The sequence below is a fragment of the Bubalus bubalis genome, chromosome 3 (genome assembly GCF_019923935.1).
Source record: "Bubalus bubalis isolate 160015118507 breed Murrah chromosome 3, NDDB_SH_1, whole genome shotgun sequence".
Lineage (NCBI taxonomy): Eukaryota > Metazoa > Chordata > Mammalia > Artiodactyla > Bovidae > Bubalus > Bubalus bubalis.
The window spans coordinates 34,429,685-34,444,747 of NC_059159.1; the positions used below are offsets into that span (position 1 = coordinate 34,429,685).

The 15,063-nt window shown below is 52.0% G+C and overlaps 2 protein-coding genes across 7 annotated transcripts in view; one reads left to right on the forward strand and one right to left on the reverse strand.

Annotated features, from left to right (window-relative positions):
- STX8 (syntaxin 8) overlaps nucleotides 1–15,063 on the forward strand; it is a 209,305-nt gene that overhangs the window by 193,005 nt on the left and 1,237 nt on the right. The gene's annotated exons all lie outside the window — the stretch shown is intronic.
- NTN1 (netrin 1) overlaps nucleotides 7,407–15,063 on the reverse strand; it is a 202,816-nt gene continuing 195,159 nt past the window's right edge. Inside the window, exons 7-8 of the mRNA XM_044939287.2 lie at nucleotides 10,460–10,605; nucleotides 7,407–7,603 (exon numbers count right to left, since the gene is read on the reverse strand). Coding sequence (XP_044795222.1) covers nucleotides 7,505–7,603; nucleotides 10,460–10,605 — 245 coding nt within the window. The 3' untranslated portion in view covers nucleotides 7,407–7,504. The remainder of the gene's footprint in view (nucleotides 7,604–10,459; nucleotides 10,606–15,063) is intronic.

Consider the following 15,063-nt stretch of genomic DNA (forward strand, 5'->3'; position numbering starts at 1 on the left):
GGCAAACACCCGTCATCAGCTTGAACAGGCTTGTAACATGTGACCCCTGGCACCCCGTGGCCATCAGCATGCCTTTCTGTGACTGTACGTCTATAGTCTCTTTAAGCCCCTTACACACTGACCGCCTTCAGAGGAAGGAAGAGGATGAGGACTTCTTCCTGGGTTGCCTTATCCTTGAAAGTTCCTTGGTCCACGTGCTGTAGGCCAGCACTGCAGGCCGGTCCTTCAGTTGGGCTGGTTCCCCATCTTTGAACTCTGCTGAGTGAATCCCTGAGCCTCAGAGACTTCTGTTCATTTCTTATTGCCAGTAGAATCCTTGCTCAACAGTTTTTAGGCTACTGTATTCTAGAACATCTGGTTGGGGATCTCACCTGTTTGGGTATTTTTTTTTTTTCGGTCAGCTCATTGGTGACATCATTGACCCTGAGCACCTGTCAGAGCCACACTGGGGCCAGGAAGGACCAGTGTCCACCCTGAGTGTTCACATAGGAACCCACACTCTGCTGCTTCACTAGTTGGTGCTGCCCAAAAGGCGCCTTTCTTCTGTGAAGGTCAAGGTTAATGGATCCTTGCCATTCATAGAAGGATGTCTTTGTGGATGGTGAAGAGCATTAGAGAATGTTGTTCTGGAGGGGGCGTCGTTGCAGGGGTCCACACGACAGTAAGATGGCACCTTCACTCCACAGCGTGAACAGTGCTGCGGTGAGACCACGCGTGGGGTGTGTGCTCTGCAGCCTGACCATCCTGGGTGTTTCCTTTGCTGAACTGCAAGCCTGCTGCTGCTTTGAGAAAGGGGCCCTTTTCCATGACCCAGTGCAGAGCAGCTTTTCAATCTTTGTGGTCCTCACCCAACCCATCCTGACGGCACCTGAGGGCTCACAACTCTTCGTGCTGCTCAGGGGACGCTAGCCCCTCACCAGGGTGCTGGAAGGTTGTCAGTCCACCCTTGCAGCCAAGCATCTCACTGCAGCGATGTCATTAAATTCGTGTCTGAAAGCAGGAAGAGGAGGCCATCGGGGCCCTCCAGGTAGAAGACTGCGTGTCCTTTCTGATGGAGCAGATATGAATTGCATTTACTGATGCACTCTTAATTTATGATACATTGAGAAGTGTATTTTAATTTTTGTACATACAGGCATACAGGCTGTTGCAGAATTTTGCATGAGCACAAATTTCAGAATCTGTTTTCCTGGTAGTCTTTGAGGAGTGACAGAGAAGATTTTCAAGAACAGTGTGGCAGTCGTATCTGGGTTGCACTGAGTGGTCATGCCTGAGGGCAGGTGGCTGGCCACATACCCCTCGGAGAACCCTTTCTCCTGGGTGTTGGTCTTGTGAGCTGGAGGGGAATAGGCAGCATTGGAGGCTTAAGGGGGTCACAGATGAGGGACAGAGCAAAATGTCTCCTGGCCAAAGGTTGAGGACCCTGAGTGCCATGCTTGTAGCCACACCAGTTTATAGGAGGTGACAGCGGCAGCCTTGTCACTCAAGAACGTGCCGTGGGCCAGGTCATGTGCTCGGGGCCAGGCCTTTTACCTCGTGGCATCTCCATGACAACCCTGGGAGCTCAGGGTTAGAATTCTCCTGATTTGGGGCTCAAAGGATTGGTTCCTTCCCCGAGTGACAGAGTTGTGATTTGAATGCGAGCCATCTGGCGTCTCCACCCACAGTGTAGCTCTGGCTCTTCCGCTCTGCGGCCTCCCAAGGGGGGAAAACGTGTCCACGCCTGTCCCTCCCAAGGGGGGAAAACATGTGTCCACGCCTGTCCCTCCCAAGGAGGGAAAACATGTGTCCACGCCTGTCCCCCATCCCTCTGCTGCACGGTTGGGAAGTGCCACGTCCGGCGCTGGGAGGTGGTGGGACAGAGAATTTGCGGTCACTTAATGGCTGTGGCTTGAAAGCCAGAGTGACCTCCAGCTCACAGTAGGGCTCATTGGGCTGCCTCTGTGATGGGGATGGACTGCGCAGACAAGCTGAGGGACCAGGACGTCGTTCTGGTTCTCTGGTAAGAGACTCGGCTCTTCAAGTGAAATGACCGCTCCTGGCTGCTCGCCCCAGCCCTCAGTTTTCGTTTCTCCCACAGCTCTTAGCGGTCATCCTTCTGTCCTCCCCACTGTGGCTCTTGGTTATATATAGTCCCTGTCACCTTGGAGGTGACAGAGGAAAACAGATTAGGTGGGGGGCCAGTATGACTTCCAAGATGACAGAGTGACCCAAAGCACAAGGAACGTGCTAACCAGCCCCACGTCAGCTGAAACGCATTTACCCAAATTCACCCAAATTTGGGGTGACATCTTGTGTCTACTCTGTCATCTGACTCCTACCTCCAACCCCCCCCCCCCCCCCCCACACCCTGCTTCCTCTCGACTAAAGCCCCCACCTGGTGGCCAGCACTCTGTAAAGTGAGAGGCCCCTGGTTAAGGCAACAGCCCTCAGTTTAAGAAGCAGTTTTCACCAGGGCATGGAACTGCAAACCCAGCCACCCGCGGACACACGGCCTGGACCACGCATCCCCGCAGGCCAAGCAGCTGCGGAGTGTGCGGGCCAGGGTCCCCCTGCACTGGCCAGGGCTGGCTGCCACTAGCAAGCCCTTCCTCTCTGGCCCACCTTTTCTACACTCCATAATAAGTCCCCCTTCTGTTTCCACTTGTCATTACATCACCCTTCATTCCAGCAAACTCTCGTCATGTGTTATTTCTAAGCTTACATATTATTAGCATTCAAGGATGGCAGTTCTCTGATGCCGCGTAGGAAGGCACCCTAATCTCACCCGCAGTGTGTTTCCAGGTCCTGCTGTGGGGCGACCGGGTTCTGGAAAGAATTAGTGCCCCCTCCGCTCCACATGCCCCTGGAACTTGAGTAAGAGGAGAGCATGCCTCAGACCAACCCCCGCCCACAACCTGCACACTAGGACGACACAGGCTGTGTTCCTCTTTCTTATTCCCCTTCTGGCACACAGTTTGGCTTCCCTGGTGGCCCAGCAGTAAAGAATCCGCCTGCCAATTCAGGAGACATGAGTTCAATCCCTGGGTCAAGAAGATCCACTGGAGAAGGGAATGGCAACCCACTCCAGTGTCCTTGCCTGGGAAATCCCATGGACAGAGGAGCCTGGCGGGCTACAGTCTGTGGGGTCACAAAGAGTCAGACATGTCTGAGGAACCACAGAAGCACATGGTTTACTTATTTTGGGTTTTGTCTGTTTTCGCCCGCTGCACCCCCAACACACACACACACAGACACACAAATAGCAACTCAATGAGGCCAGTGATTTGTCTGTTTGGCTTATTGCTGATATAACCAGTGCCTAGAATGCTGCCTGGTGCCCTGGACGTGTTCTGTTGATGTTTGTGAAATAAATCAGAAGCTGAGAAAGAAAGAACCCAGAGGGTATCAGCACTGTTTGTGCTTTCCCAACCACACTGGCAGTGGGGGCCGTCTGTTTCATTTGTGGATTAAACACTGATCAAGCGACTCCATGTGAATGTGTGTAAAGAATCTACGTGCCCAACAGCGCTAATGGTGTCACTGGTGGTTCTTGTCAGGACTGTGGCGGCAGGAACAGCGGGACTTGCTGGATCCAGGCGCCCCGTGGGCATACATGGTGCGTCCTGGGGAGGAGGGGACCCCAGTGTGGAGGCTCTGAATGCCTAGTTCGTGCTATCCAGGGGTCCTTGTTAGTACTGTTTAGAGGGGGCTCTGTTGCCCTGATCTCTTCCAATTCCTCTTGCCTGAGAATTGGAGGGCAGCTTTTCTTGCCTTTGATGCTTCAGGACATCTCTGGCAAATTAGAAAATACTTGAAAATAATAGGAGGTATGTGTATGTTAGTCGCTCAGTCATGTCTGACTCTTTGTGATCTCATGGACTGTAATTATAGGATATGTGAATGTAAAAAAGAGTTTGGTCTCCGAGAAGGTATCTTAATGGCAACAGCTATTTCAAGTGGGACCTTGGCCCATTCAGACTAAGGTGCGAGGTGCTGCCCAAGACCGTAGGCGCCCAGGAGCTACACCTTCGCACTGTGCTTTCAGCGCTCAACCAGTAAAGCAAAATCGTCCTCATGTGACTCGCATATTTTCCCAAATAATTCGAGACACATTATTGTTTCTGCTGATGGTGTCTTTACTGAAGAATCTTAGTTACAAGTAAGAGGAAATGACTCTGGCTCCGTTAGGTTAAAGAACAAGTAACTTATTTGAATGTCGTTGGGTCACCTGAACAAGTAATTTATTTGAATGACATTGGGTCACCTGTGAGGCTCTTTAAGTGTTGGTGGGGCCAGACAAGTCTCAGGAAGAGTTGGAAGACAGCAGCCTACATGTGGGGAGCACCCTTCTGGAGAGTCCCCTGGACTGTGGCTGAGCCCCACCTCTGTCCATCCAAACTCACAAAGTTCCTGGAGAAACAAGCCTCATTGTCTTCATACGGGCTTCACTACTAGACCTGCCAACTGTGACCGTAGGGACAGGGTCAAGGTGAACAGACGTGGCCGCTGCCTCCTCCGCTGCCAGAGATGTGTTCTTTCGAGGTTTGGGACTCTGAGACTCAGTTCAGATCTACCACCCAGTAGCCTTGTGCATCTTGGTCAAGTGATTTGCTTTAAACAAAACAGAACAGACGGGTAAGCGTCTGGTGTGTTGAGAAAGCATGCCGCAGATGGCCAGTCCTCCCTGCCTGTCTCTACCTGAGCCAGAACTTTGGCCTGAGCGCCTTCCTGTCACCTTGCTCATCGTCCCTAATTAACCCCAGGTGATGCTTCCTGGCTCACAGGGCCCAAACGAAGGGGTGAGTAACGGTGAATCCACAGCCTGGCCGGAGCCATCCAGAAATTGTCTGACACTTTGTCAAGAGGAAACTGTCAGAACAAGATATCCATAACTAAGCTCATGACGGTTGTGCTTGGAGACACTTGAATTTCTGCCAGACTCCAGCCAGAGTTCCATTCCCAGGGGTGACGTGCAGCACGGTGAGGGGATATTGCTCAGCAAATATTGATGCGCCAGGGAATTGGCATTCAATTACTGACTTGACAACTCATCATAAGCTGCCTTGGACAGCTGATATGAAGGATTACCTAGTCACAATTGGATCCTGTTGTTGAATTGCGGCGATCGCCAGGCTGAACTTATTTCAGGGAAGGGAAATGAATGACACTTTAAGAACACAGATGGAGACTAGCAACCAGTCAGCACTCTCTGTGCAGGAAGCAGCACTAATGGCTGGGTTTTCACACGCTTCCTCCAAGGAATGGTGTCTTCTGTGGGATGTTTTGTTTTTGTTTGGCGGAGGTGGGGATGGGTTTGATTTTCCGCCTCTCCCATGAGGCCTGTATCTTCACCCCATCGAACCTGGCCCACAGTAGGCACTCGGTACATTGTGTGGAGTGTGGTTCTGGTGTGGGTCAGTCTAATGCCCTGGGGCACATCTTAGCCAGGGTAGTGCCCTCAGTCAGGGCACTTGACCAATACGTCTGGCCCCTCCATCGGAACCTCGTTTGCCCTGGGCCAGTGCAGTGAGCTCTCAGGTCCTCACATTGGGGCTCTGTGGGCCGAGGGTCAGCTCACCATCCGGCGGCTGTGAAGGGCTGCCTGACCTCCAGCAAGGCCCTGGTTCCTGGAGCCCAGACTCCGGGAGCCTGCCTTTCGCTCGGCCTCGGTCCAGCTCCTCTGCCCCGTCTCGCGCAGTCTTAATTCCTTTTAATTTCCTGTTTCTAGGCAAGTCCTTTTTTCCTCGCCTCCCACCCCCAACCCCTCCCAGGTCAGCCTCCCTGCTTCCTGCTGAGAACCACGCTGTCTCTGGCCCCCAGATGTCCCCCGCACCACCCTCCCCTCCCCCAGTCTGCAGAGTTGCTTCCTGGTGAGTTTTTCTGTTTACACAGAGGAGGACTTCCTGTCCACATTGAAACAGGGTGCCCGCTGGGGCGGGGGTGATGCTCCCCATGAGGTGGACCGTCAGAGCACAGGAGTGAGTAGCCAGCATCACATCAGCACAGATCCAGCCCAGCCACACTCGGGGACACCAGGCTCATCCCTCCAGAGACTCACTCCAAAGAAGACCCCAAAGCCTCAACCTCAGGGCACCTTCCAGAATGGAGTCAGTACCAGCATGTGCCGGCCCCCGCCCCCAAGGTGGGGGGCTGGGAATGTCACGTGACCCTCCCACAGCCTGGGGTGTGTCACCTCTGTCAGCCCCGGGACCAGAGGTGTGGGGCAGCCGGCTCACACAGGCCAGCACGGGGCCGGGCTGGGGTCTGCAGGTCCTCCCGGTGCTCTGCACCTGGAGCCTAAGCTGTGACCTTGTCTGAGGCCAGACACTCATCCAGTCGATGTGACATGAAGCCACGGGAACGTTAAGATCCGTGTGATTTCAGTCAGAACCAAAGCATAGGCACATTCCAAGCCTGTTCTTTGCCTTCAGATGTGTTTCTTGGTGTTTCTAGAGGGGCTGGGCCGTCACTTCTGGGTCCCAAGCCCCGACTTTTCGCTCCTTCACCCCCTGGACCTCCACGGGCCCCCAGGCCCCCCCCTCCCCACCTGACGCTCCATCCCAGCCAGTCCTGTGACTGCTCCTGCCCTCCTGGGCTCTCAGAAGGGCCACACGAGGCAGATCACCCCTGAGCCCCCACTTTCTCACCCAGAAACGGGGGAAAGTTATTGCTCTGGTCAGCTCATTGCCCAAAGGTGAGAATGCGACTGGGATGTGAGCACTGGAGAGCTTTCAGAGCATGTGTGCCCCATGGCAGAACGGGAGCCCTGACATTTGCACGTCTTGTCTCGCTGTCGTGGTCATGGTCGTCGCCATCGCGAGTGGCCCCCGAGTCCCGCTCTGCCCATCCTCCCTTGTGGTCGGGCGCATCCCCGATGCCAGGCACACCTGCCCGGTGCCCTTTGGGTTTGCTTTCACCGTCTCCCTCTGCCGCCTGCAGCTCCGTCCTCAGCACGCCCCTGCCCTGCCCTTCCCCAAAGGCCTTTCCCATTTCGCTTTTCCACGGCTTCTCTCACCTGGTGTCCACTTGGCTGGGCTCCGCCTGCTTTCTGACCTCAGCTAGCGCCTCGCCCGGCACAGCTGCCCTTCCTGCGGCTAATAACCGCCATGGGTGCTGCCAGATATTCCACTCTGAGCATCCAGCCTTTCCTGGATGCCCGTCATCACCGCTGGGCCTCGGCTAGGATCAGGCTATTACTCAGCTAAATGCCACCCAGGTGTTCCCCTGTTTTTGCGCCTCTTCCTTCTCCTCCGGAGTGAGTGACGTTTGATTCCTGTCGTTAAGCCGAAAGGCCGGCTCGCTCATCTGCCGCACACAAGGCATCTTTCTCGGGCCGTGGGTCACACAAGGAGTCGAGATTACTGTCACCATAGCTGCCATTTATGGAGTGCCAGTTATGATCTCGAGGTTTTATATACTTCTTTTTATTGAATCCTTACAGCAAGCCTATGAAGTTGATACTTTCAGGCTTGTTCTGCAGATGGTGGACCCGAACTCAGTGTCAAGTAGCTTTCCCAGCATTTCATAGCTGGAAAGTGGGCGTGCTGGAAGTCAGGTCTCCCTGGCTCCCCAAACCAGTGCCCCTTCCATCCACGGTCCTTGCTTTTGGAGAGCCTGTGACCTAGGGAAAGAAGTGTTAACAAGTAAGATAAGAATTGAAAGATGGAGGCCAGTCGGTGGAGAGCAGTGGTCTGGCTCTGAGCGCATCTCTGACTTCAGGGAGGTGGGGGTCTCTGTGGGTGGAGAGGTCTTCATTGAGAAGTGGAATCCGGGCTGGGGTGAGAAAGGGCTGGGGGTGCACACAGAGGGGCAGGAGGGTGAGGAGGAGGGATGGGAGGTCTGGTGAGGAGATGCGGGGAGCCCATGAGAGTTTCGGAGGAAGGTCTCCCCAACAGAGAAAGGGAAGTGCCAGGACAGAACAAAACCAAATTCAGCACATCAGAAGTGACTTCTGCACAGTATTCTGATGAAAGCGCAGTTTGGAGAGAATTCAGATGGGGGACTGAGGTGTGAAACAGATTCAGGAGCAGGCAGGCCAGTCTTCCCACTATGTCTGGGCAGACCCAGGCCCCCACGGTGGTTTCTCCCAGCCCAGCCGAGCTGCCAGGTGGGTCGGAGAAAGGCGGCTCATGCCCACACCCCGTGGCCAATGAGGAAGGCAGACACAGCTCCTGAGTGGGCAGGTCTGGGCCAAGGGGTGAGCGCGAGGGGAACTGCCACGCTTCAGGCCTTCAGCCTGAAAATCAGAATGTCAGTACGTTCACCATCTCTGTACTGTGTCTACTCTTTTCGTAGCTTATTTGCCTAGTAACAGGATTAAAGGGGATATTTACATGAACTTTTGAAAACAAATATCCAGTTTTGTCTTTCCTCCTGCTTATTCCTCACCCCCAACTCAAGAGGCTGCTGCAAAAAAAAAAAAAAAAAAAAAAAAAGCCTGTTTGATCAGTGAGAACCCACTGGTTAATCCATAAGCAAATGTCACCTATTGGGGGAGGGGACAACTAGAGGAGTCCTCCATAAATGTCCTCTGTGAATCTTCAGTGGCTGCATGAGGGCTATTTGAGGCCTGATCCTTCCCGCGAGAAGAACAAAGCAAATCGGATAAGATTCGTTTTGGTTCCAACCAACCAACCACAGCCAGCAGCCAGTATGGCTTTCCTTGTGATGAGCAAGAACCAGATAAAAAGACTTCCAGATAAAATTGGCCTTTGCAGCCCCTCCACCTCCTGCATGTCTCCCCTCTATTCCCGCATCCTCTCCCCTCCAATGGCTCCCCACCCCCATGCTGATCACTTGGGTTTTCTTGCAGTTTCCTCAGAGCATGTGTGCTCAGTCGCTCAGTCATATCTGATTCTTTTGGGACCCCATGGACTGTAAGCCCACCAGTCTCCTCTGTCCATGGGATTTCCTAGGCAAGAATACTGGAGTGCGTTGCTGCTTCCTCCTCCAGGGGATCGTCCCCACCCAGGGATCAAACCCGCATTGGCAGGTGGATTGACCACTGCACCACCCGGGAAGCCCTTCCTAAGGGGAGAACTGACCAGCCCAAGGGCCTGCTCCCACTGTCTCAAGAAAAGCCAGACTCCACACCCCGCCTGTCCTCGTCCTCCTCATCAATAAGCACTCGGAGCCGTTGCCCTCGCTCCACTGTGGCAGAGGTGTTGGCCTCACAGCTGCCATAGTTTGCTGGTTTCCAGTGTTTCACTAGGAAAAAACCATGGCCCCTAAATCCCGATGAACAATCGCCAGCAAACACCGCACTGTTCCTGAGAGACTGTGTTTCATATCCTTTCCTTGTCTGCAAAGGACTTTTTCTCACATCTTTTTGGTAATTGCCATGAGCTGGACTGGTAAATATTAGATGTGGTTGAGTAATACTCATCTGGTGAACTGACCAGAGGAAACGGACGTTTTTTTTCCACTCTTGGAATTCTGGCACCCCAGGCCTGCCCCCCAAAAAGGGGCACTTGGGGATTGGCAGGGAAAGTCTGCCTCTCCTGGTGCCGGCAGGCCCCGCGCGGGGCGGAGTGACGTGTGGGCAGAGGCTCCCGGCACCCGCAGCCTCGCCAGGTGTTCCTGTGCCGGGCTCAGGGGCAAAGAGCGTTCATTGTTTCGGAAACTGGCAGGTTCCCAGAAGTTCCGCTGTCTTTCCTCGGTCTGAAATGTCAAACATTTCCTCAGCGGGGTGGGGGATGGATGACGGGACCCCCTGAGGTTCGAGCCCTGCTCTGAGATGAGAGAAGGGAGTTCTGTCTCTCACATGTGGCTGAACGCTGTTCCCGTCCTTCCCGTGGCCGGTGGCCAGCGGTGGCTCAGCCTCCCTCGTCCTCTGAACTGGATCCTCCTTCCTACATCTGAAGTGTTGGGGGCTCCCCCCTGCCTTTGTCTTTAAGAAGTAGCAGCCTCTCTAATGTTCTGCATGGTGGTGGTGGTGGCAGCGGCGAGTTTGCTAACAATGCCTTTTGGTGATACTTCCTGACGTTTCTGTAGATGAAACATGTCTGGGATTTGCTTCCAAAAAATACACCAGGGGAGGGTACGGGTGAGAGATGCACCGGGGGAGTGTATAGGTGAAACCAGGTGGGCCTCAGATTGACCCTTGATAAAGCCAAGCAATGAGTTCATCACAGTTCCATGGACTCTTCTGTCTGTTCTTATGTTTGCTTCAGTTTTCCCACTATAAAAAATTATAAGAAGGAAGAAAGGGGGAAAAACGAAGAAACCCTTTATCTCGATTTTTCAGCCCAAAGACATCTGGGCCTGTCTCTCTGATGAACCCTGTGCTGTATCTGGGATCAGGATCCCTCTGGACAGGCCCTGCTGGTGCAGGAATAGGGTAAGAGCATGGCCGAGGGAGTCCCTGCCCCCTGGATTCCAGTCCCAGGTCTTCCTCTCACCAGCTTTGGGGCCTTGGGTGACAGAGTAAGCCTCCCAGAACCTCAGCCTCCTCATAGAAAACAGAGATGAGAATTACCTGTTGCTGAGACTGTAGCGAGGCCACCTGGCTGGCCCACGGGAATAATCCATGCACGCCATGGCCCAGCTCTCCCTGGCTTTCCAGAGAGACTCCATTCAAGGAAGGTGCCAGAGTTGTGTCCGCATTCCAGAAAAGCCCGAGTCCTTAAAGAGAAAGCATTGCAGCGATAAGGTTTGTAAATATCTACTCTTTGACCCCAAAGAATCCATGAGGCTGCAGTTGGCTTATGACTGTCACTCGCCACCTTAGAATGACTTCCTCCATCGACCCTGAGGGCACCCCAGTTTACTTAAGCCTGCTGGAAGCCTCTTATCCGGAGGAGCCCTGTTTTGCTCTGAAAGGGTTGGACATGTCAGCATCTTATTTGTCGTTGCTCTCCAAGCCCCCCTTTTCATCTTTGGATTAGAACCCAGTGTATCACGTCTTATCGAGTTGCGATCTATGATGTCAGCTGGCGAAGCCCGTTTTCTTTCTTCGCGGGCCTTGGGGAACCTTGTCGCACCTGTCCTGTGGCACCATCTGTAGAACCCGGTTTCTGTGAGAAAGTGGCAGCTGACAGAGGAATCGCTGTGTTGGTGATGGATCTGACAGCTCCCGCCCTCTGCTCCTGCCGCGCTGTGAACCATCTCCAAGGCCCCGGGACAGGCTCTCCTCCACCCTCCTGGTGTGGCTGCAGGGTTTGCCATTGGGGTCGAGCATCTTTGGGAGTTTGTCTCTTGGCCTCCTTGACACATCTTCCCAGCTCCTCTCTCCCTGTTGTCTGTCCCTTCGGTGTCCTTCTCATTGGCTCTTCTTGTTCCTTCCAGATACTCAATGCATTTATTCCTTTTTTAAAAAATATTTAGTTGTTCTTCAGTTGCTCAGTCATGTCCAACTCTTTGCAACCCTGTGGACTGCAGCACTCCAGGCTTCTCTGCCCTTCACCATCTCTTAGAGTTTGCTCAAATTCATGTCTGTTGAGTTGATGATGCCATCCAACTATCTCATCCTTTGTCACCCCTTCTTCTCCTGCCCTCAGTCTTTCCCAGCATCAGAGTCTTTTCCAATGAGTCAGCTCTTCGCATCAGGTGGCCAAAGTTTTGGAGCTTCAGCTTCAGCATCAGTCCTTCCAATGAATATTCGGGGTTGATTTCCTTTAGGGTGGATTGATTTGATCTCCTTGCAGTCCAAGGGACTCTCAAGAGGCTTCTCCAGCACCACAATACGAAAGCATCAATTCTTCAGTGCTTAGCCTTCTTTATGGTCCAACTCTCACATCCATACATGACTACTGGAAAACTATAGCTTTGACTAGACAGACCTTTGTCAGCAAAGTGATGTCTCTGCTTTTTAATATGCTGTCTAGGTTTGTCATAGCTTGTCTTCCCAGAAGCAAGTGTCTTTTAGTTTCGTGGAAATACTTATTTATTTGTCTGTGCTGGGTCTTCATTGTGGCATGCAGGATCTTTAGTAGTGGCATGTGGGATCTAGTTCCCTCACCTGGGATTGAACCCAGGCTGCCTGCATTGGGAGCGCAGAGTCCTAGCCACCGGACCACCAGGGAGGTCCCCATTCATTTATAGAAAGAAGAACATCTTGTGCCTCTTTCGTGTGCCAGGCACTGGGGACGTGGTGGTGAACCCACTGGGCAAAGGCCCTGCCATGGATGCTCCCGTGGTGATGGCGGAGGCAAAGAGTAACTAACCGAGGACCTAAATCATAGTTTAAGAAGGTTCACTGCAGAGACAGAGGACAAGGTCCACTGCAGGTCATGAAGTAGTTCCTCAAGGCCCAGAAACTGATGCTGAGTTTTGGAAGATGAGCAGGGATTCACTAGGCCAGGGGTGCCAGGAGAGAGTGCCCTCAGGACGGCAGGGGTCCAGGCCGGGAGGCAGGGCACAGGGCCCGTGGGAGGACCGGAGACCAGGGTGGCCCGAGGACAGGTGCAGGGTGTGGCTTCAGGGGTCCCGGGGCAGATGGCCCAAGGCCTTCAAACACCATGAAGTGTGTGGATTTTAAGCCATTAGACAGTTTTGAGCCAGGAAGCAGCCTGATCTGATTTCCATTCCAGTTCACTCAAGGGGAAAGGATCAGGTAAAAGGAGCAGCAGGTCAGTTCCCGCAGTGACCCAAGCAGGAGATGGTGGTGACGATGGATGCCCGAGGCCGCTCCCCTTGGACTGCAGGCTTCATGCGTGGAAACTCAAACCAGATGTGTGCTTTCTCCTTCCCAGCCCGTTATTGTTCTTGACTCCTCGGTCCTCATCGCTTGTTCTGCTTTACCATAACCACCCTGATTTAAAAATTCGGGGCCATTTGTGAGCCTCTCCTCTGGGCCATCGCAGCCTCAGCCCAGCCCAGAGCCACAGGGGCAGCCTCTCAGCCCACGTGGCCTCCCAGCTCCGATCCTGGATGAGTGTTGGTGGCATGGCTTCTTCCTCAGCTACCACTCAGCCCATTTTCTCCTCTTTCCTCAAAAAATGCAGTCCTCCCCCTCATCTTCAGGATGAGCCTGGGCTTGGGAGGGCCAGCAATTGTCCTGCCACTTCCCATCGGTCTGTCTGCTTCCTCCATTTCCATTATTTTTTAAGGAAAGACATTGTACAGTATAAACCTTTTTCCCAGCCAAGAAGTAGTGGGATTCCTGCCCAAGTGGAGGCTTTGGTCAACCTGAAGATGTTTCTGGAGGGAGAAATGAATGAAAAAAAGTGTTCTTCTGGTTCTGGCAAGATGAACTGAGATAATAGTCACATATATGTACATATGTACACACACCCACCCACCCTTGCTACAAGCATCTTGAAATGCTAGATGAACTATTACACCACCCCCTCAAGTGTTAATGGATTACTGCATTTATTAATACAAGGAAGAAAGGAAATGCACAGATGAAAGAAGTGGAGAGAGAGCCAGAGCCCAGCCCCTGAGGTCATCGTCGGCCGCAGTGACAGAGAGCAGGGTCCGCAGATACCGTAAAAGGCCAGACAGTAAGCGCGCTGGGCTTCGCAGACCCCAGACAGTGCGTCACATCTCCTGTTTCTCTTTTGACAACCCCTTCAAAATATGAAAACCATTCTTAGCTCATGGGTTGTACAAAAACAGGCCACAAGCCAGATATGGCCCATGGGCCACAGTTTGCAGACCCCTGACATCGAGGCTTGGGTTTTATGAAGACAGGAGGAAAAAAAATCATAGATCCTCAAGAGGAGGTGCTCTCCTCTTGGTTCATTGGAGAAAGAAGGCGTGTTAGAAAAAGTGCACCCGCTGTCACAGGGAGGTGACAGGAAAGCTTGCCGTGAACTTGTTACTCCTTCCTCAGTATTTAAAACCATGAGCATGCTGTGCTTACTTGGGTTGGTTTTAAAATTTACTGAGCCTGAATTACATCGAGCCCTGGGCACCTGTGGATAGAATTCAGGGAGTCCATGGGCTTGGATGGGAAAACATTCTTATCTTCACAGACCTCTGATTGAGCTTTGCCATTTCTTTTCTTCAATTAAGAAGGTAGGCAGCAAACCATAGCAGGACTAATCGTGCTTGCGATTTTGCCACTCACAGAAATCACAAATGTTTTCACACCAAAATATAGTACATGTATCATTGTCAGAGGAACCCGGTGGGTTACATACAGTCCATGGGGTCTCATGAGTCAGACACAACTTAACAACTAAAACCACCACCGCCATCATTGTCTCAGACTTTTTAAGAAGTGCATTTTGATAAGCTTGTTTCAGTAAAATTGGAAATCTTAAATCACTTCTAAATAATCATTGGGCCAAAGAAGACATTGTTGAAAATTGTTAAATGTTTAGAATTTAGAGGGAATTCCCTGGTGGTTCCGTGATTAAGACTCCGTGCTTCCACTGCAGGGGACACGGGTTTGAGCTCTGCCTGGAGAGCTAAGATGCCACATGCCACACAGGGCAGCAAATAAATAAATAATAGAACTTAGAAACTAGCAACAATGAAATTATTTTATATCGAAACTTGTAGGTTTAGAATGGTACTATTTAGAGGAAAGTGGAAAATGAATTAACTTTCAAGTAAAGAAGTTCAAGAAAAAAAAACCAACAAACTACATCCAAAGAAAGTCTGAATTGTAGGATTAATAAAAGTAAATGGAGAAATTAATAAATGAGAAGTGATCAGCAAAGTCAAACTTGTTCTCGGAAAAGGTTCATAAAAAGGCTCATTTGTGGCAAGGTTGGGGGGGGGGGGGAATGCACAACCAGGCGATGTGAGAAATAAAAAGGACTGAGACAGGTGTCATGCTAAAATTATAGGAGAATCTAATGAATAGCCTTATGCCAGTAATTTTGGATACTCAGGAAAAAATGGACAATTTCCCCCAAAAATACAATTTAACAACAGCAACTCAAGAAGAGAGCAGAATTCCCCTCCATGGGGAGCTGCCCAAGTATGACACGAGTGTTGAAAACATATTGAGCAGCTATTCAGTCCTTTGTCCGTTCAACGGTTGTGTGTGGAAATAAATGGCAGTGAATGAAATAATCGGAGCTCCCCACAGTATGTCCATTTTGCCCAGTGGGACTTGCTACAATGATGGAGATGTCTGTCCTGTATTGTTTTTGTCCAGTAGAGTAGCCATCGGCCACATGTGGC